General features: G+C 37.6%; 1 protein-coding gene across 15 annotated transcripts; it reads right to left on the bottom strand.

The window, feature by feature from the left end:
- Positions 1–7,970: 7,970 nt before the first annotated feature.
- On the bottom strand, positions 7,971–17,186 carry LOC133734449 (uncharacterized). Of its 15 annotated transcripts, none has more exons than XM_062162103.1 (14): positions 16,156–17,185; positions 15,594–15,649; positions 14,453–14,530; positions 14,299–14,325; positions 13,729–13,795; positions 13,014–13,050; positions 12,702–12,755; positions 11,940–12,119; positions 11,653–11,827; positions 11,485–11,571; positions 11,342–11,381; positions 11,205–11,246; positions 8,282–8,338; positions 7,971–8,196 (listed from the first exon to the last, which is right to left on the bottom strand). In XM_062162103.1, exons 8-14 carry the CDS (start codon positions 11,980–11,982, stop codon positions 8,152–8,154), a joined length of 489 nt encoding a protein of 162 aa, XP_062018087.1. In that variant the 5' UTR covers positions 11,983–12,119; positions 12,702–12,755; positions 13,014–13,050; positions 13,729–13,795; positions 14,299–14,325; positions 14,453–14,530; positions 15,594–15,649; positions 16,156–17,185; the 3' UTR covers positions 7,971–8,151. The 15 variants fall into 15 exon arrangements, 3 of the variants coding, with proteins under 3 accessions (XP_062018087.1, XP_062018088.1, XP_062018086.1); XM_062162104.1 differs by having other exon boundaries at positions 15,594–15,643; XM_062162102.1 differs by having other exon boundaries at positions 14,453–16,247; positions 16,379–17,186.
- Positions 17,187–22,328: the final 5,142 nt, after the last annotated feature.

Below are 22,328 nucleotides of genomic sequence, written 5' to 3'. Positions count from 1 at the left end.
AGTTGGTCATTTAACTTCTTTTTTTGTCTCCACGTGCTTGCCACGTCATCAAATAACGGAGCCGTTAGGAATTTTTGACGGAAGTATCACGTTGATATCAAAATATGTCTTTGGGTATCACATTGATACTTTTGAGAGTTCGGGTATCAAATTGGCATTGGCAGCATAGTTTGGGGACGGTGATTGAACTTTTCTCTTGTTTAAACTCGGTCGTTTCCTCCTACGTTGATTCCAATTAATTACTGTTTTTTCCTTCTTTTTCTTACGTATTGAACTCAATGTTATCAATCTCTCCCTTAATTTTATCTCTTGATTATAGATTTATCTAATTCTCCAAGTAGTAGTGTGGTATATATATATTTTTTTTTGAAAAGGTAGTGTGGTATATTTAGCTATTCACAATATTAATCAACTTTGTACTTCTCTCCTCTCGGCAGCAGCCACCACTCCCACTCCCATTTCTATTTTTTATTTTTCTTTTCACTCACTTCCTCACATCAATTTCTCAAGGAATTTTAAGAAGCATCAAGATTTGAGTTTGAGTAAAAGTGGGAAGCTATAAATCAGACTTGTCACATTTGCTCCATAGCAATTGTGACGTGTTCTTGTGACTTCTCACTTATTTTCACACTTTTCTCTTTAATTTGATGTATATTGCTGTTAATTTGTTGATGGGTAGTGAGTAGTCTATTTAGGAATCCAGGGTATGAGCCCTAGCATGGATTTGATGTAATAACTATGTTTTAATAATGGTTTTCAATTTCATACATGACATATGTTCTAATTTATAATATTTTGCTTAGATGCATGATTAGAAGCTTGTTAACTCTTAAATGTGTGGTTGAGCATATCTAGAATAAATTAGGGAGCCTAATCACCTTTCTAATTTATGGCTAGGACACTAGTTTACAACATGGTTAGTTACAATACCAATTTCGATTACCGTATTGGTTAGCTTGGGAACCTTAATTCTAGAACTCTTTCACCTTTTAGTGCGACTAGAAGCCCTAACAAGGCTCTAGATTGTCCCAATTGAGTTTTTACGGCCCTTGATCCGGAGTATGAATACCATTTAAGGAATTTAATGACCCATGAGCCTTGAAAAATCTTGGGTAAGGTTCTTGATGTTATTATGTATTGAATGACCATTGTCAAAACATATTAGTGCATTAAATTTGATTAGGAGGATATTCTAGTAATCCTAATTTTCATTTCTTGATTAGTTTCTAGTATCTCAATTTTTAGTTGTAATTTTAATTTTCAATTATCAATTTTATTTTTTGCAATCAAAATCAATTTTCACAAACCACTTTCTTTTTTCATACCACTTGGTTGTGAGTTTCCACCTTCATTTGTGGTTCTCTTGACCCATTTTAGGCTTGGCTGTTCCAAGTCAGGCATGTAAATAGTTTGCTGCTATTTTTTTTGGGCTATTTACAATATCAATTAACTTTGCATTGTGAGTACCATACAATCAATATATACTTTTGATTCTTAACAAAATTAGCTACGAGTGAGAAAGAAAAATGAAAGAGACAGAATTTGGAAATACAAAAAAAAAAAAAAAAAAAAAAAAAAAAAAAAAAAAGTTGACGTATATGAAACATGGCAATCAAATTGTTATGTTTATATGTACTTGATTAAAATATATGAAGAAAAGACGAACACCTCAATGCTCCCACCATCAATCCAACCTTGTCGGAATCCATGCTTTTTTATGCCAAAACCAAGAGAGAGCGCTGCACAGCCTAATAGAATGAGAATTGTTAGGTCTTTGAAGGCTTCCAACACAAAATGGAAAAACCTTTTTGTTGTTGCTTTTTGATAAACGTTGGAACCAAATGTTTTGATTCTTTTGAGAATGTCCTCAGCATCAACACTAGGAATTCCACTCACTGCATCAGATTTGAGGAGTGATATTACTCCCTCAACTCCTCCCAACTCTTGCAGCTGGTAGAGATTTTTGTTCTTCACAAGTTGAGTAAGAGCTGTTTGGTCAACACCGAAGTCATCTAGGTTTGGATCTGAATTGGCAGTGGTATTGACAGGAGAGAGAGAACCAGACAGGGATTTGGTTTCTGTGATTTTGAGCAAGGAAGGTTTTAATAAAAAGAGGAAGGCTCTAGAGCAGTAGATGGTGAAAAAAGCAGAACGCCATTTGCTTTTCTCTTTGCTAATAAGCCAACTGCTGGGATCATGCATGCTTTCAGAATCAGACATACTGTGGGGATTTGCTCAAAATTAAGAAATAACTGAATTAATATTCCGGTTAGAAACTTTGATTATCGAAGCAATGTTCAAAAGGGAAAGAAAAGGGGAGAATAATAGAGCTTCTGAATTGGGATAAAATTTATAAACTCTGTTTGCCGTGTGACAAACGTGTGAACTCAATCTAACACATTCTTCCAGGAGACCAGGACGCCTGCCGCATCGATCACTAAGAAATAGTTCAGAAACTACTGAAAAAGAAGAGGCGGCCCGATATCGGTAGGGGTACGCGTTACACGTAATAATCAGCTCAGCTTGTGACGAGAGACGCAATGACGTATACAAAATCCAAATAAGCTAGCATGCCACTATATCGATCCACTTGTTTATAGTTTTCTGCAGAAGGAAAAAGAGAGACAAAAAGTCTTGTCGACGCTCTTGTTTGGGGTGTCAGACCTACAAAGACAAAAAGTTATTAAAAATAGAGACAAAAATTATAACTTTCATGAAAATGATTATGTATAACTTTAATCTATCTTCGTGACTCGCTTCTTATTATCAACTGCATTAATAAAGTTTGTGCCACTCCTTGGAGAATCAGATCCTTGATCGCCGACATTACCTGCCTTGCTGCGAAATTTGAGGCTGTTTCCTTCTCTCATGTTTTTCGTGAGGCCAATTTCGTTGCGGATGTTATATATCACCTCAATGGGTCATGATCTTTCCAATCCCAAGATTTGGTTCAATTCCATTCCGACTGTGACCTCGTCCACGTTGCTTCTGGATTCTGCTAGCCTTGGGTGTCCAAGGGGTTTCTTGTTGTAGTTTCCTTTTCTTCTCAAAAAAAAAAAAACTTTAATCTATCTTCTTATTTACTAAATTGTCCAAGACCTCCTTAACATCAACATTTTTAATTACCACTGAACTCATTGTATGCGGTCTCAAAAGTAACTGGATCGATAACACATACCTAAAGATTGAAGACGACTGAATCTTCACCTCTCTTGTACTTCAAATTAGTCAGACCAAGTTAGCAACTACATTTCTTTTGATATTAAAGCAAACAAAAAAAAAAAACACTGAAAATTGTTTGTTTCAGGAATATTTAGTTACTTTCAATATCTCACATATTAAAAATTACATACATTTGAAAGATGATGTGCTTATGATTAGTTCAATTACATAAACTACCACTCACGCAGTCACGCCTATATATAGATTGTTATCACAAAGACACTATAGCCAATATCATTGTAATTGTATCTCAATAATCTCACGTTGGTAGACATGCATATAAATGTCATCGAGGATTGAACTGCATGCAATTTTCATTTGGTGCCACTTGGTGCTTAGCTCATGTTACCGTTAATACCGATGTTTTCTTTTATTCTTTGCCAATAATGTGTGATTCTAACCCAACTTTTGTGTTACAGAATATACCAAAATGAAACGACAAATGAGAAATCGTAAATTAGATTTCGGGGAAATGCTCATTTACCCAATTTTAGCTTAAAATTTGCCAACTTGCTCCACTAACAGTTTTTTAACCCCATTTACCCAAAACACTCTAATAGATTATTTCCCTTTTACCCAATTAATTCTTTTTTTCTTCTTTTTATTTATTTTTGGGACTTTTTTGCCCTCTCCCCCCTCACCGATTTCTCTCTCTCTCTCTCTCCAGACGACGTCTGATCTCTCCCTCCCTCCCTCCATCCCTCCAGTAGGTCGCCCACGACACCAGCTCTCTCCATCGCCGCGCCGGAAGTCGTCGTCGTGCTCTCTGCGGCCAGGCTCGACGCCAAGCAGACGGTCCTCGTCGCTGAGAAGCTCGGCGAGGCCGGGTTGGACCTTCTAAAGGAATCGACGACCGCCAGTAGAATCGGGTACGTCTTCCTTTTGCTTCTGTCTCTCTCGCCGGTGACTGATCTTCACGGAAATCGCAACTTCATTGTATCTCCGGTCCCGGGCTGCAACCGGAGTCGTTGCAATCGGAGTCAAATCAGTGTGAAAGCAAATGGTCAACCGGAATTGTTGCAAAATGACTGGAATTGTGGGCAAAATCGTCAACCGGAGTCGAGATTATTGGGGGGCAATAATCGTCCTATTGGGGGGCAATAATGTGTCTTAATTGTTGTAAATTCTCTATAATTGTGTTCAGTGATATTTTCCTTTGTGTTTAAAGACTGCTTCTAATGTGTTTTGGTATTTCTGATATATTATTGGGGGGCAATAATCTGTTTATTGCGGGGCAATAATATATTTGTTTTGTTATTTTTTGGAGGAATATGGGTGATCCTTTTGTTGTTAGGTGCATTTATTCTTGTTAAGAGGCCACCCGGGAGGCCTAAGGTGAAGCGGTTCAAGTGAAGTGGAGAGTGAAAAAAAATGCCAATTCGTTGTGGACCTAAATTCACCAAGTATTGAATTTGAATACCTGTACTTTTGTAAACTAATTTAAAACCAAACTGAGTTACTTCTGACCATCTATAAAAAAAATTATTGGGGGGCAATAAAGTTTTTATGACCCCCCAATAACCTAATTATTTTGGTTAATGAATCTAGCAACATTTTGTTGAAATGACCTGTAATAAATGAACCACAGTTAAGACATTATTGCGGGGCAATAATCTGTCTATTGCCTCCTAATAGACCACCCCAAAAATCACCAGTTTCTATCATTGACAGATTATTGTACTTTAATAAACTCAAAACAACATAAGACTTATCAAAACTCTAATTTCAGTGATTAATTAACCACAGTTAAGAAATTATTGGGGAGCAATAATCTGTCTATTGCCCCCCAATAGACCACAGCTTTGACGTCATCCGAGACCTGCAAGCGAAGCCCAGACCCGATTCCGGCATGGAGAGCTTCCCGGACATCTGACGAACAAAACCGGCGAAGCCCAGAGGGGTTGGGATCGTGGAGTTGGATGGCGTCATCCTTTGGTGGTCCGACGGTGGGACAGAGCGGCGGCGGTGGAGGCCGACATCGACGGTGGAGTGGTGGGCGTGGTGGCTTAGAGAGAGAGAGAAAGAGAGCCTGAGACGAGGTTAGAGAAAGAGAGAGAAAGAGAGAGAGAGAGAAATCGATGAGGGGGAGGAGAGAGAGATTTGAGTGTAATTTGTTAATTAAAATGAGGGCAATACTGTCAAACACGGTTAGATTGGGTAAATGGGGTTAAAAAACTCTTAGTGGAGTAAGTGGGCAATTTTTGGGCTAAAATTGGGTAAGTGGTCACGGCCCCTTGTACATATTATTATTCTTCCTTTGGTCAATATCTATATGATACCAATTTATATATAGACTATTTCCATACTTTGTCTCCTTTATGTTCTTTTCTCACTCCTGAAACCCCTCCGTGCCCTTGAGAGTCGGTGGCACTGCCCACCCTTTATGGGTACGTGCTTCTCTGAGCTATGTCTCAGCTTCCCTGAGCTATGTCTCAGATCTGAAGCTTTTGCCTCTTGCTTCATCTCTTTTTTTCTCCTTCGGTCTCCTTCCATCTTGCCCCACTTTTCTTTCTGTACCTTAGCCCCAAATTTTCTCTAACTCATTCCTCACCACCCATCACCTTCTTGTACCCACCATCTCTCATCTCCGGATCTTGTTGCCCAAATTTTTTCTTTTCCTTTTTAAATCGGTACCATGGCTTGGTTCTTGCAGTGACTCCTCTCAAACGCGATTTCTCGCGTCTCAATCGGAAGATAGGTAGAGCTTTGGCTCGGGTGCATGCACCACCTCCTTCTATGTTCTATTATCGGGGTCTATTGGCTCCATGTGTTCTGGGCTTCGTTTGCCCAAATTTGTTCTCTGAGTTGTGGCTGCAAATCCCATGTTATGGTGCAGATTTCTACTGTGGGGATGATGATGAATCTGTGTTTAGATCCTCTATTTTCTTCTTTTTTTCCTTTTTCAGGGTTATTTTGATCGGGCTTTGGTGTAGGGGTCTCTTTTCAAGTTGCAATTTTGGAGTTCCATGTATGGATTCAGCTACGACGGCCATGGTGGACGTTGGTGGTGCTGGATCTGTGGCGGCTGAAGACAAGGAGAAGTTTAGAATTAGGGTTTTCTTTTGTTTGTTGTTTTCTGTTGGGCCTCCTACTGTTTGTTTGGGCTCTGACTTTTGTGTACTTTTTATCTTTTCGGCCTTTTTCTTAGGTTTTGTATCGTTTATTTTAGAATGCCTACTAAATCAAGATTTATTGAGATTGGGTCATGTACTTCTTCAGGTCAGCCTAATAAGTACATCAACCAGTCACAACCAATCTCTGTTTACTAGGCCTTTATTGTAAGTTTATCCTTCTAAGTGAAAGTTTATTTTACCGACCAAAAAAAAAAAAATTATATATAGACTAGTGCGACTACATCAACGCGTTTCGATCGGAGTTCAAACGCGTAGCGCTTTATCTCCATTGCAGAAACTAGCTAGCTAGTGACAAAAAACGGCGAGGAAGTTGGTGTTAACGTGTCAGAATAGGGTTGGACTTGTACTTGTGTCCACTTTTTATTGTTTTTCGATGAGTCCACTTTTTAATTGGCATTTGTTTGTTTGTTTGATTTTTTTTTTTTGGCACATTTCTCTGCTAGGTAATTCGAAGTTAAATTAAAGTTTTCTTGCAAAAGATCATTTCTCTGAAACTACATAGTACCTACGTCATTCTCTTCGATCATCATGGAAGAAATCAGTGAGCAACGAGTAAGCTAGGTGTGAGAATTACTTGATAGCTAAGTTAATAGCTAGCTCTTTTCCTTATTCACACTTGAGATTGTCAATTGTAGTAAGGGAAAATAAGGGTCTTTGCCACATATGACTAATATTCTAACTACTTAAAACAATGTCATAGAAATAGTCACTGTTCCTAACAAACAGCAGTCAAAAACCTAATTAATTACCTAATTCTAAACTACTCTGAAAATTATGAAAATTTACAGACGTATACTAGACACACAGAGGAGCTAACACACTAAATATGGTAATTTGTGGATGTCGTTTGATACAGGAATAAAATACAGAGAGAATGAGAACAGAAAGTAACGAAAACAAAAAATAATTTTTAAGTTGGTTTTGAAATCAATGGCAAAAGCTAGCTAGGGAGATGCATCCACCCCTGATAACCACACAAAATAATTTGTTCAATTCTAATCCAATTAACTTAGATGAAGATGCTCAGATTGGCTCGATATGCTTGAACACAATCTATTACCCTTTCTTAGTTCATACGCTAAGCAGGAACTGCTCTACACTTAGGCTATATATTCTCTAACAATGCAACCTAAATGTATGCTTATTAGATTAAACAAGTAGAGATCATTAAGGTCTAAAAGAGTCTGAGACATCACAATAAACTTAGCGTCTTGTTTAACCACTACTACAATAAGTTAATCAGACGACGGTGGTTTTGTGTTGTGTGATGACCAGCCTCACTGTGGTCTAAACGAGTGTTGTGTGATTGAAAAATCACCACAACGGTGAATTCACCGTTGTGCAATATCCACTAGCCTTCCTGCACGCGCCATGCGCGTGCGGAAGGGCCGCGCTCGCGCGTGCGAATTTTGTTTTAAAAAAATACATTTAACATAAGCACACTGTCGCTCTCTTACTATGCGTGTGCCAAATTTAGCTCAAGAGTGCAATTTAATTTCCGTGTTGCACATTAATTACCTAACTCTTTCATATGCAAATATTATACTATAGTGTATATGCATTTAGCAATTCATTAGTAAAAAACATAAAACCGTATACAAAAATATGCATTGATATATACAAATATGTATAATTTTAATAGCCAAAACGTAATGGGAGGCCAGGGCGTCGCACATTTAAGTGTACTTATTATTGGAATTGGTTAACTACCACAAAATAAAAACATACTTATTTAAAAAGAAACTTCTATACATGGCTATATACATATTTGTTCAATAAAGTCCACATGCTCCAATCAACTCCATCTCAGCCATCCATTTGTCAACCGTCGTTGCTCAAACTACAAATTTAGAGTAGGAAAAATAACAAAACATAAGATAGTGTCTATGATTCAATTGAAGGTATCTATTAAGTTAAGTACGTACCATGAAATTAGATAATTTCCTTATTGCAACACCCATGCTCCAATTATTGGAAGAGTTCTGTAGTGAAAAAAAAAAAAATTAAGTTCTTAATTCTATGATTTGTCCAAGTATAGCATATGAATCAACTTACTGTATAATCTGTAATACCCCGAAAAATCCAAATTAAATTCCGTGGATTTTTAGAAATGATTTCACGATAGTGGGAGCGAGTACGAGGCTCGGAGAAGTTGTGGAATTAGTTCGAACGATTAATTTTCGAAAACGAACGTTATTTAGGGGCTCGCGAAAGTTGACTTTTTATACGTTCAAAATTTGGGAAAACTTCCTTCGTGAAAGTTGTAGGGCGCGTCAATACGATCTCGTGCATATGTGGAACGTAATATTTGGAGTTCGTATGATTAAGTTATGAATTTTCGAAAATTGAGAATTTTCTATAAATAGGAAATTTTCTGATTTTATTTTCATTTAAGGACGAAAAAATTTCTTTTTGCGGAAAAGCCCCCAGCCCTCTCCGTTCTCTCTCCTCTGTTTCTCGTCAGACCCGGCGGGTCGTGTTCGACCCGACCGGGCTGGTTCTCTCCCCTCCGGCCTCCTCCGGCCCCGGACCCGGACTCCCCCGTGATCGCCGCTCCACGCCCAGCCGTCCCCTCCCATCGCTTCGCCGAGCCGCTGCCCCCAGACCTGGATCGAAGATGCCCAGCCAAGCTGATTCGGACCCGACCGGATCTCCTACTTCCGGCGACCACCCGACAGATTTCTTCGACTTTTTGGGTTGTCCTCCTCCCCCTGATCATCCTCATATCCTCCTTGCACGACGATTTTGAGTTTAGAGTGAAGGATCACGAATTGAAGATTCGACGTCCCTGATTCAATCTGGAATCTGATCAGACGCACCAGATTAATCCAAACTTCAAAGCTTGATCTAGGACGATCTAGGCCAAACCAGACTTAGCTCCAGGTATGGAAGTCGATCACCCTTTCATTTTGAACAAGTTTGTAGTTGGTCGCTTTGCCATCGGAGGTGGTTGACCCGGAGTTGACCGCCGCGTTGACCGCCCACTGACCACCGCTTGTGGCGGCGCGTCAGACCATATTTCGAGTTTTCATTATCTAGGCGATGATCTATGCATCCATACGAGCGTTTTGATATATTACAAGGTCATTTTAGAAAACGTTGATAAATAGTGGATTTACGTTTTGACGTTACTATTTAACGTTTTTACGTTTTATCTTCGGTTTACGATCCGCTAAGATCCGACCGTCAGATTTACTTCAAAATTGAATATGTTGATCGTATGACTGTCCCGATGACTTTGTGTGGTCACGGGTGAAGATCCGACCGTTGGATCTTCGTGTAATTGTGAAATAGTGATTCGGAAGGCGATTCGTGAGAATCTGAACGTCGGATTTTCGTATAATTTTGAGGAGATGTTTGTTAGAGTGATTCAAGAAGATCTGACCGTTGGATCTTCGTGATAATTTTGGAGGATGATCCTAAGGGCGATCCGTGAGGATCCGACCGTTGGATCATCATATAAATTCGATTTGACCGTTGGATCATCATTAAATTAGAATCCGACCGTTGGATTTCCGTATATGTGTGGTTTATGAATGATTGCTATGTTAAGATCGTATCTGACTAGGTGATTGACGGTTTGAGTTGGTGGACGATTGTGGATGGTATTTTGAGCTGTTAAGAAGACGCAGCGGGATTAGAGGTGAGTAAACCTCACGTGGTTCATATTACGAACCGAGCACTTTTAATTACTTTATTTAGTTGTAATTGTGTGAAAATATTTATGGAATAAATATTTGTTTTAAATCATACGGACTTGATCAACGACGGTCCATAGGTAAGTAAAATGATTTTAATTATACAAAATGAATTTCACGATTTTCTTGTGTGAACTATAGTTGGTATTAGTGGTCATTCCTGAGTGGGTGATTACGTATATATATATTTACGTGATTATATGTGGAATGGTGTGACATTGAAGAGTGTGGAATTTGGGATGATTAAATTACTATGAATTGAAATTTGACTTACCATATTTATATGTGATGATCATGATTGATGAGTTCTTGTTAATATTCATGATTTACATTGGAGGATGTATAGAGTTGGAGAATGTAGGATTCTGAGGACGAGGTGTCCGAAGTTTGACGGTTATGGATAACCGGAGTGTTTGTGTACTGAGGACGGGGATGTCCAAAGTGCGACGGTTTATTATTAACCGAAGTTGTGTACTGAGGACGGGGATGTCCAAAGTGCGACGGTTTATTATTAACCGAAGTATGTCGTATTACTTGCACCTAGGCCAAGGTGACTGGTAGCGATGTAGTTAGAGCTCTAACGTATTGTTGGGATGGACCAAAGTGGTGATATATGGGGTTGGGTGATTGTAGGACCAGAGTGGTGACATTTTGGTTAGAGGATTTTGGAAATGTATTCTTTGTAGATTTCCGTGAGTTGGTTGATGTTCCTTGCAGATGTTGAGATTTTTGGTTGTTACTTGAGTTAAAAGTATTGTGTTATAATAAATCAACCGTTCATTCTTGTTTACTCATACGAGCTGTCAAAAGCTTACCGGGTTTGGTATTGTTGCAATCCCGGTACACTATTCAAATTGTGTAGCGGGTAATCCTGCAGGTCCGGAGAATCAGGGCGGTGATCGTGCAGTTTAGAGTATTTATTATAGTTTTACAGCAATTGTAATAGTGAGGCGAGTTAAGCTCATTTGAGCCTTACAATTTGATTTGATAAGAGTGTGTTGTAATAAATAACTTGAGGATTTGAGTTATTGTAATTTTGAGAGGTGTGAAGTGTGGTTTTTGTGAGAAAAAAATTCAGGACGTTATTTGTAATTGTTATTATTCATGACTTTGAGTTGATTATTCAAAATTCGGGGCGTGACATAATCACCTTTATATTATGCTTGAACTCCTCAAAACGCTTGATGTAGAACTGTTAGAATGAACACATAATTATTGTGAGGAGGCCTCATAATGGTCCAATATCATGCAACTTGCTCTTAAGCATCAGAATTGAAAGTTAAATACCTTAGCTAAAAAGTTGTTCTGTTCACGATGCCTTCGCCTCCTGCTCATCCATATTCAAATTTTTTTTTTTGAAAAAAACACAAATAATTTGTTAGGACTATTGAATGCAATAAAATGATCAAATTATAGATCATAATGAATACCTAATGCGCAAAACTTTTCTCCAAGTTCGTTTAATTTGATAAATATCTTGTGTCATCAAATCTCTACGTGCGTTTTTGTATCGCCAACTGTAAGAATTTCAAATGGTGACAATTAAGTAAATTATTATACCTAAAAGGAAAAAAAATACAACTTTTAAGATTACATACTGTGCATGCTTCTTTTTCTTCCACTCTTTCAAAATTAGCTCACTAAGATAAGCGGTGTTCATTTTTACTGATTGTCCCATCCGCCAACCAGATGAAAACACGGAAACACGTCTCCTAAAGCCCTCGTCTCTTTGGAATTTTTTCTTTTGTTGAGGGCACCTATTTCGTACCTTTCCTACAAATAAAAAGAATTACACAAAATCAAAGATTGTAATAAACTTAAAAAAAAATGCAATATATCAAAATATATGTAAGTTTTTCTTCTTATTTATTCGATGATAAAGTACCTGCAGCTTGTTTTGTTATGTTGCTTGAGCTAGTTTCCACCATTGGACGCTTTCCTTGAGCTATTGCACGTCGCCGTGCCAAATATGTTTGTTGTTGTGAAGAACTCAATGGTTGTCGCCGTTGTCAATCTCGGGCACGTGGCTGCTCCATTTTGTCCATTAGTCGTTGGGGGTGTATTTCTATAAAAAATAAAAAATAAAAAAAAACATCTTGTGAGCGTTTTTCTTCAATGAGGTCCATATAAGTTCAACCAAACCAAAACAAACTTGAATCCAGAGATACATGATTACAATGCACAAATTGAATGCAATAAAAATAGTACAAATGCTGATAGAGAACATATATCTCCCTTGCTGATGTACAAAATAGATTAAGTATGAGCTTAGCATTTAGTTTATGAACTTAGCTTAATTCAAGAAATAATAAACTATGAGCATATGTTTAATTTAGCTTATATGGACCAATAATAAACTTAAGTATGAACTTATTATTAGTGTGTGGACCAATAATAAACTTATAAACTATGACTAAATTATGGCTAATAGTGTTGGTCCATATAAGTTTATTATTTCATTTGTTCTTAATTGGCTAATTGAAAAGTTTGTTCTCTTCCAGCTCTCTATCTCAAAATTAAATTTTTTGTTTTTAAGCTTAAGCTAGGGCAGGAATAAGAAGTAAGACGATCAGAACTAAGACGATTAGAACAATACCTCATTTTGGCTAGCTACTCTTTTTCAAATTAAAAAAAAGCCAAACCATACCTGGAATATAAGAAATTTGACGTTATACAGTAATTCCTCAAATATTCAATATTCCTGAAAAGCATAGACGAAACAAAACAATTAGATAGGAAATCCCAAAATCAATAAACGAAATACTATAATCATCCAATTAACAATTTCTTTCACCCTGAATGTTGATCTTTCAAAGTCTGTACCGATTACCAAAATGACAGAAGTATAAGCTATAGAGTTTAGGGATACTCTAAAATTGTAGAAATCGGTATAGCCATAAATTGTTGAACCAAAAGTACAAACTATAAGGAAAATTAAACAAAAAACCAATAGACTTACCTCTGTGCACCCCTAAAATTGCATTTCAGACCTGAACCTAACAAAAAGAAAAAGGAAAAAAAAAAAAAAGGAGACTGTTAACTACTTTGTAGAAATTGCATTAATAGGAATATAAGATATAGGATTCAATGAGGTCCATATAAGGTCAACCAAACCAAAAAAAAACTTGAACACAGAGATACCTGATTATAACATATATATGGAATTCTAAATAGAGCTTTACTTAAGCAAGGTTGCTAGCTAGGTGCAGTGCTATACATGCTCTTTGAATCACAATCTTATAAAATACATGAACCGCCTAATAGATGGAGAATAAAAAAAAAAAGAGCAAAAAATAAGAAAACCACTCCTGTACATTTAGTTTCTGTTCCCAGAACATTTATTATCACTGAAGCCATTATGAACATTTAGTTTCTGTTCTCAAAAGCCAAAACTAAATGCAAAAGAGTATTATAGGGCATCAGAAAATAAACAACAAAAAGCAAAACAAATTGAACGTATTGAAAATTTGCAAAATTGCAATTAGCATAGTTACTTAAAACTTCCACACTACTTTTCCTTACTTTTTCTCAAGCTTATGATCTCATCCGGCTAAATTTAGATGAGTAAATTCAGTCTAAAAAGAGAAGTAAACTTAATTTCAAGCTCTTGCATGGCAAAAATCTAAATTAACTACAAACTCATGGAATCACTTAATCCTAGTACGTCAATTTACCTCAACAAAAAGAGTGGACTCTACAAACTGAAGTTTGAAAGAGCCTTGTTGCAATCCACCAGTATCCCTGAAAATATTGAAAATTCAAGCATTGTGGTTAACCAAACAAATCATGCTAAGTTGAAACCCATTTGAACTAAAATTCTAAACTAAAGAATTGATGTTTCAGAAGTGCTCATAATCATACTATACGTCTATTTGATTGTAGAGTGATACAATAGAAAGCAAATTCAGAAATCCAAAATTGAAATCAATAACAATAAGCCTATTCGACGTCTACTGCCAAACTTAAGTACAAAAGAAATACAACATTATAGAGATGTATAATACTGCAGTTAATACAGTTGAACAGGTGATTCCTAAACAGGTTCATTTATAGAACAGATGGGTAAGGAAAAAAATCGAAGGATTCAAAATGAACACGGTGTTAATCACTCCTGGTTGTTTGAAACAAAAGAAAAGGAAAAACTGAGCATCAAACACATCTGAATAGATACAAATGAAAAGAATAGTTAAAACCTAGAATTGATCTTAAGGTAAATGAAACCCGGATAATAGATTTAGGGATACCTCTGTTCTCAAAAAGTGAGCCACTTCCTGCCAGAAAACCATTACCCCAAGAAAACCCAAACCCCAAAAATTAAACACAAACCCATCAAAACTCCAAAAGTGAATATGAAAATCAAAATCTGAAAATTATCCAATGACAATTATTATGTCTGACCTCAAGTGAATATGCAAGATTCTCAGCGAACTTGATTATAATTTTCTCCTCCTGTTTGATTTTGCTCTGCTCCTCTTTCTGTATATATGAACCGTAAATTGAGTGAGGGGTGAGTACTAATGTAGCCATATGTACTCCAATCAACTATCATCACGTCGTCTGAATCTTCGTTTGTGTTGAGATCGTGCGCCATGACAGTTCTCTCTCGTCTGCAGATCGTGTGCGCCTGCGAGCGATCCGTTTTTTCTTTTTTCTTTTTCTTTTCTCTGCGGCACAATTCTGTAGTTCCGTATTTATATCTTCTTTCATCTTTCTGGTCTTTTACAGTAATAACCCTCTTCATATCTTTTATTTTTCTGAACTTTATATCTGTAGTGGGCAATTTAGGAATTTTAAAAAATTGGTGAAGCCTTTGACACCAAAAAAACGCCTCCAATTATAGTAGTAGATTAAGGTCAAACAAACCAAACCAAACCAAACGAGCCTCTGGAAAAGGTCGTTTTTTTATAAGGATTGAGGATGAGATTTTAAGAGTTTGCAAGATGTTCTATTTTTACGTGATTATGATTGCAGTAAAGATGATGATTAAAAGTATTTTCAAGATGGTTACTGCATGCTAGATTTTAGAGAATAATTTGGGAAAGCATTACGTTTTACTTATTCATTCGAAATTACTTATTTTTCGTCCACTCACTCTAACAGTTTTTTTTAATGTTTTCCCCTGAGCCCTTCGTTTTCAAATGCCCAGTTTGCAAGCCAGTTTAGCTAATCCAAAAAAAGCTTCAAATCCATCAAAAATGAAGCAAAAGGCCAAGGTTTGACAAAACAGAAGATTAAAAAACTATATTCTAAAACCACAAACAAAAAAATTGAAGGCCAAAATCAGTAGAGAAGTCTATGTTATCCTCAAGCAGTTAATTATATATACTACCCTGATTTCAACATAGCCTTTGCTTTTAGCTCCTTAAATTATCTAGACGTGATTAAATGTACAATGAATGCATTATTTTATATGGTCATTCCAGCATCTAAGAGAATGAAAGAAACACAAATGGCTTGTTTCAATTAAACCATAATTCACATGAGTGCAGGCAAGGATAGGCTTCTATGCAAAGGCAATGAAGCGAGACTCTAAACATACCTGCTCCGATGTTTCTATTACCTACCAGCTCTTCTAGTGAACCAACTGAACTGAAGCTGCAAAAGAGGGAACTCATCAGAACTGCAAAAATGACTTCTTTGCTAGCTTCCGGCTCCTATTAGCTTATGTCTCATTCTTCTCAAAGTCATAATCTACCATTTGTTAAGCTCCTTATTACTTTCTGTATTGCCTAAACATAGAACAACAACAATACTAAAATCTGAAAAATTAAATTGCTTGCCAACTGATTGTTCTTCAAAAATAGAAATTTGATTGCCTCTCAAAGCATACTCTTTTCCTATTCATGCACCTCATCTCATCTCACTTTAGTTCCAACTATTACAAACAGAAGCAGAGAGAAGTGAATTATAAACGTGTATAAATAACCAATGCATCGAAATTTTGAAAAGAAAATTACAAACCTTTATATAATCAAAGTAGAACACATGAGGTACACCGAAGCAAAGCAAATAAATACAAACATATAATCTGTAAAATTCAGAAAATCACAAAAACCCAAATAAATTAAATTCGAAATGTGGGAACACTTATCGAGTCTAACCTCAAGTGAATTAGCAACACTGTCAATTGAGTTCCTCCATACTTTCTCTGCGTTTCCGGTTTGATCGAGAATCCGCTCTGCAGACAAAGTACCTAACAGCGATAATCCAATTCCAAAGAGTAACAAAGAATACCAGATATATCAGAAATAGGATACCCAAATCAACGGAAAACGAAATCTTAAAATTACCCAATAACAATTGGGTAGGTGAATCTGGAATCACCGATTTTGGTACTAATTTATTCCTCTTTCTGGGTTTGATTTTGCTCTGCTCCTCTTTCCCTTCCCTCCTTTTATATGAACCGTAAATTGAGAGTGGGGTGAATGGTGATAAAGCCATATCTACTCCGATCATCTCCCACATTCGTCTTCTGTCTCCAATCGTGCCGCCCGGGCAGTCGTTCTTCGGGAAGAAATTTGACGTTATACAGTAATTCCTCAAATATTCAATATTCCTGAAAAGCATAGACGAAACAAAACAATTAGATAGGAAATCCCAAAATCAATAAACGAAATACTATAATCATCCAATTAACAATTTCTTTCACCCTGAATGTTGATCTTTCAAAGTCTGTACCGATTACCAAAATGACAGAAGTATAAGCTATAGAGTTTAGGGATACTCTAAAATTGTAGAAATCGGTATAGCCATAAATTGTTGAACCAAAAGTACAAACTATAAGGAAAATTAAACAAAAAACCAATAGACTTACCTCTGTGCACCCCTAAAATATTATTATGTCTGACCTCAAGTGAATATGCAAGATTCTCAGCGAACTTGATTATAATTTTCTCCTCCTGTTTGATTTTGCTCTGCTCCTCTTTCTGTATGAACCGTAAATTGAGTGAGGGGTGAGTACTAATGTAGCCATATGTACTCCAATCAACTATCATCACGTCGTCTGAATCTTCGTTTGTGTTGAGATCGTGCGCCATGACAGTTCTCTCTCGTCTGCAGATCGTGTGCGCCTGCGAGCGATCCGTTTTTCTTTTTTCTTTTTCTTTTCTCTGCGGCACAATTCTGTAGTTCCGTATTTATATCTTCTTTCATCTTTCTGGTCTTTTACAGTAATAACCCTCTTCATATTTTTATTTTTCTGAACTTTATATCTGTAGTGGGCAATTTAGGAATTTTAAAAAATTGGTGAAGCCTTTGACACCAAAAAAACGCCTCCAATTATAGTAGTAGAGATTTCCTCAACAGATATTTAGTTCTGTTGTGTGAATTCTGCGCAGGCATGTGCCTGGCATGGCATGCGCGGGGATGCCTCGGCACATTCAGACAACAGAAAAAGAAATTTTGCTTTGTCTGAGATTCATAACACACAACAGTTATAACTCATTCTTTGTTGTCTGAGGTTCATAACCCCACACAACAGATATAACTCGTTCTTTGTTGTCTGAGGTTCATAACACACAACAGATATTACCCATTCTTTGTTGTCTGAGATTAATAACATACAATAGATATAACTCATTTTTTGTTGTCTGAGATATGTAACACACAACCAAAGTGAAATTATCACCCTTGTCTGTTGATTCACTCAGACAACAGAGATGATTTTATTTCTATTGTGTGTTATGAATCTCACACAACAGAATTTTATTTTCTTTTGTTGTTGGTTGTTAGTTCACACAACAACTATATTTGGTTAGCTGTGGTGTGAATATTGTAATCAAATTGGGTAACAACCAGTAACTGTTGTAAGAGAAGCCTCAATTTTGAACTCTTTTACAGTCATACAACACATTGTTTTGTATTGTGTTGTATGACTAAACCTTGAACAACAAGAAGAATATCAATATAAATGTTTGTCCAGAATAATGCTCAATACATTACCATATAAACAGTACTCTAATCCATATCATTCAAGTATCATTATTCAAGCATTCATACATTCAAATAACTAGATAATGCACTAAACAAGAGCATTCCTAGTTAGCTACATAAGAATAAAAAAAACATTCCTATTCTCTATAGCTCTCAGCCTTCAACTGCTTTTGGCTTCAACAAAACCTGGAATGTTTCACTCCCGCAATTGGCCCCGTTACTTCCAACTGTGTCAGGTGGTATCAGAGCAGGTCTTCCTTGTCTCTCCTATTTACCTTAGTAGCAATGGGTGATGTTACAAGAGCAGATCTTGATGCTCTTACTGCTTCTCTTACCGCAACGTTTACCGCTGCCATCAACACCGTGAACGACTCCGTGAACAATCAGATTGCAGAAATTCGTGGATTGTTGGGAGGGAGGAACAACAACAATCAAAATAGAGGCGGGGAAGAAGGCCAACGAGCTAGGGCTCCACGTGGTGAAGTTGTTGTTAATAATTCAGAATCTGATTATGAAGAAGAAATTGTGCAACTTGAACAACAAGGACAAGCTGATCAAGGATTACAAAGTCAAGGCGAAATTCCTTTCTTTTCGGGTAACTTAGGTGTGGAAGATTATCTGGATTGGCAGCTTCAAGTGGATAGATTCTTTGAGATTATGGAGGTTCCTGAACATAAGCAGGTTAAACATGTTGCCTGGCGATTGAAGAGTACTGCTGCAGTTTGGTGGGATAAGTTGCAGAATACTCGAAAGAAGCAGAGGAAGCAGGGCATTCAAACATGGCGAAGAATGAAATAGCTGATGATGGAAAAGTTCTTGCCAGATGATTATGAGCAGATTTTGTACAGGTTGTATATTGATTGTGTCCAAGGCACTAGGACTGTGGCTGAGTACACTGCTGAGTTCTTACGCTATTCAGAGCGTAATGAACTAGGAGAAACTGAAAATCAGAAGGTGGCTCGCTATGTCAGTGGGCTGAAGCCAGCCATTCAGGAGAAAATTGGGTTGCAAACTGTGTGGACTGTGACAGAACCTTCAAGCCTAGCATTGAAAGCAGAACTATTAGAGAAGCCTTCACGAGCTTCTTCTTTCCAGAGGTATACCTATCAAAGGAGCACAGAGTTGGTGAACTCCTCAGCTGGCAAGGGTAAAGCCATACAGTAGAATACGGAGAATGGACCTAGGGTTTCCAATCCTCCTTTTAAAGGGATTAGCGGTTCTAGCGATTCTAGCAGTTCTAGTGGTGCTCAAAATAGGGTCCCAAATCAGAAGCCTAATAATCCTTATGCGAGGCCTACAATAGAAATCTGCTATAGATGCAACAAGCCTGGACATAGATCTAATGTGTGTCATGAGAGGAGACAAACTGCCCTTATGGATGATTATGATGAAGATGATGAAGAAGTTGAAAGAGGTGATGAATATGAAGGGGTTGAGTTTGCGGTGGAGGAGTCTCCTGAGAAGGTTAATATTATGTTGCAGAGGATCTTATTATCTCCTAAGGAAGATGGGCAGCGGCGCAATATTTTCAGATCACTTTGTTCCATTAATAACAAAGTGTGCAATCTGATTGTGGATAATGGGAGCTGCGAAAATTTCGTAGCCAGAAAGTTGGTGGAGTATTTGTAGTTACCTACACAGCCTCATGAGGCACCTTATTCTTTGGGATGGGTCAAGAAAGGTCCATAAGTTCGAGTTGCTGAGTCTTGCAAAGTACCGGTATCCATTGGTAAGCATTATAAAGATGAAGTTCTGTGTGATATTATTGATATGGATGCTTGTCATATTTTATTTGGGCGCTCCTGGCAATATGATGTGGATGTGACTTACAAAGGCAGAGATAATGTGATGATGTTTATGTGGAATAGTCATAAAATTGCCATGGCTCGTGTTTATCAATTTGAGAGATCTGGTGTAAAGAAAGGGGAGAGTTTTCTGACCTTGTCTAGCAGTGAATTCGAGATGGAGGAAGCCTTTAAAGAATCTGAAGTTATTTGTCCAGTGGTGATTAAAGGGTTGTTGACTGCAGAAAAGGAAGATATGGTGATCCCTAAGGAAGTGCAGAATATGTTGGGAGAGTTTGAGCTGATTTCAGATGATCGAGCTGCCCAATGAGTTACCACCTATGAGGGACATTCAGTATCAGATTGATTTGGTTCCTGGAGCTAGTTTGCCAAATCTGCCCCATTACCGCATGAGTCCTAAGGAGAATGAGATTTTGAGGGAGCAGATTGAAGATTTGCTGAAGAAAGGGTTCATTCGTGAAAGTATGAGTCCTTGTGCAGTTCCAGTCCTCCTTGTTCCTAAGAAGGGCAATCAATGACGGATGTGTGTTGATAGCAGGGCCATAAATAAGATAACTATGACGTACATGTTTCCTATTCCTCGTTTGGAGGACATGCTTGATGAGCTGGAGGGTTCCAAGGTGTTTACAAAAATAGATCTTCGAAGTGCTTACCACCAGATTCGAATCAAGCCAGGGGATGAGTGGAAGACAGCCTTTAAGAGCAAGGATGGGTTATATGAGTGGATGGTGATGCCATTCGGGTTGTCTAATGCACCCAACACCTTTATGAGGCTTATGAACCAGGTCCTTTGTCCTTTTATTGGTTCTTTTGTTGTGGTGTACTTTGATGGTATATTGATATATAGCAGGACCAAAGAAGAACATCTGGTACATTTGAGGCAGGTTTTGGGAGCTTTACAGGAAAATAAACTGTACATTAACCTGAAGAAGTGTACTTTCTGTACCAACAAGCTCTTATTTCTGGGTTTTGTGGTTGGAGAAGAAGGAATTCAGGTTGATGAAGACAAGGTACGAGCTATTAGAGAATGGCCAGCTCCAAAAACAGTTTCTGAGGTGTGGAGTTTTCATGGTTTGGCTACTTTTTATAGGAGATTTGTAAGAAATTTCAGTACCATTACTGCTCCTATTACTAAATGTTTGAAGAAAGGCAAATTCCTGTGGGGAGAAGAACAAGAGAAGAGCTTTGCTTTAATCAAGGAGAAACTTTGTACTGCACCGGTTCTTGCTCTTCCCAATTTTGACAAGGTGTTCGAGGTTGAATGTGATGCTAGTGGCGTGGGAGTAGGTGCAGTGTTGTCACAAGAGAAGAGGCCAGTAGCGTTCTTTAGCGAAAAATTTAGTGAAGCTCGTCAAAAGTGGAGTACTTATGATCATGAATTTTATGCTGTGTTCCGGGTGTTAAAGCAATGGGAGCACTATCTAATTCAGAGAGAATTTGTATTGTTCACTGACCATCAGGCCTTGAAGTACTTTAATAGTCAGAAAACTGTGAACAAGATGCATGCAAGATGGGTGAGTTTTCTGCAGAAATTTCTTTTTGTAATTCAGCATAAATCTGGTACTCATAATAGAGTGGTAGATGCTTTGAGTAGGAGGGCTTCCTTACTGGTCACTTTAGCTCAGGAGATTGTGGGTTTTGATCTCTTGAAGGAATTATATGAGGAAGATGCTGATTTTAAGGAGATTTGGGCCAAGTGCAGTAGCAATCATGCAGTTGCAGATTTCTATTTGAATGATGGTTATTTATTCAAGGGCAATCGGCTTTGTATTCCTAGTTCATCATTGAGGGAGAAACTTATCAGAGATATGCATGGAGGGGGTTTGAGTGGACACTTGGGCCGAGATAAAACTATTGCTAGCCTTGAGGAGAGGTATTTCTGGCCACAACTGAAGAAGGATGTAGGAGCTATTGTGAGGAAGTGCTACACCTGCCAGGTTTCTAAGGGCCAGTCCCAAAATACTGGTCTTTATTTACCGTTACCTATTCCTGATGATATTTGGCAGGATCTTGCTAGATACTTGGTGTTGGGATTACCCCGTACCCAAAGGGGTGTGGATTCTGTGTTTGTGGTAGTTGACAGGTTCTCCAAGATGGCGCACTTTAAATCTTTTGCTCTCAGAACTATGAGTAAAGAGGTGGTATACTTTCCTCTTCATAGATATTAAGATGTAGAGAGTATCTGGTTTTCGCTTAGTTCTTGTGAGTAGTAATTCATTAAGATCTTTAGAAGTTCTTGAACAAGTAATGGATTTAAAATCAAGTGAGTCTGTCTAGTTTATGTTACTTCTACCTTCTGGCCAACAGTTTCGAACTATTATGTGAATGTTATAGAATCTGGCCCTTTTGGTTGTCTTGCTGAAACCCTGTTCTTACTGGAAGAGTATATATTAGTCTTATTTTAGAGGTCATACGGCTTGAACAATGACATATGTCATTGTTCTGCACAAGATCTTCCAGTATTCCCATTTGAACTTGTCGCTAAATTATTGTTCTTCTCATTTGCATCAATGTCTATGTTATTGCATTTTCTAAAA

Source organism: Rosa rugosa, chromosome 2, assembly GCF_958449725.1.
Source record: "Rosa rugosa chromosome 2, drRosRugo1.1, whole genome shotgun sequence".
In the NCBI taxonomy this organism is placed as follows: Eukaryota; Viridiplantae; Streptophyta; class Magnoliopsida; order Rosales; family Rosaceae; genus Rosa; species Rosa rugosa.
Note: the sequence above shows the minus strand (reverse complement) of the source record. Positions and strands in the feature narration are given on the sequence as shown.

Coding starts and splice junctions, on each gene's coding strand:
- LOC133734449 (XM_062162102.1), bottom strand. CDS start 11,982: ATGGTGGAAACTAGCTCAAGCAACATAACAAAACAAGCTGCAG. Junction 11,572..11,652: donor AAGAAAAAGAAGCATGCACA/GTATGTAATCTT, acceptor AAATTCTTACAG/TTGGCGATACAAAAACGCAC. Junction 8,197..8,281: donor GGAAATTATCTAATTTCATG/GTACGTACTTAA, acceptor CTAAATTTGTAG/TTTGAGCAACGACGGTTGAC.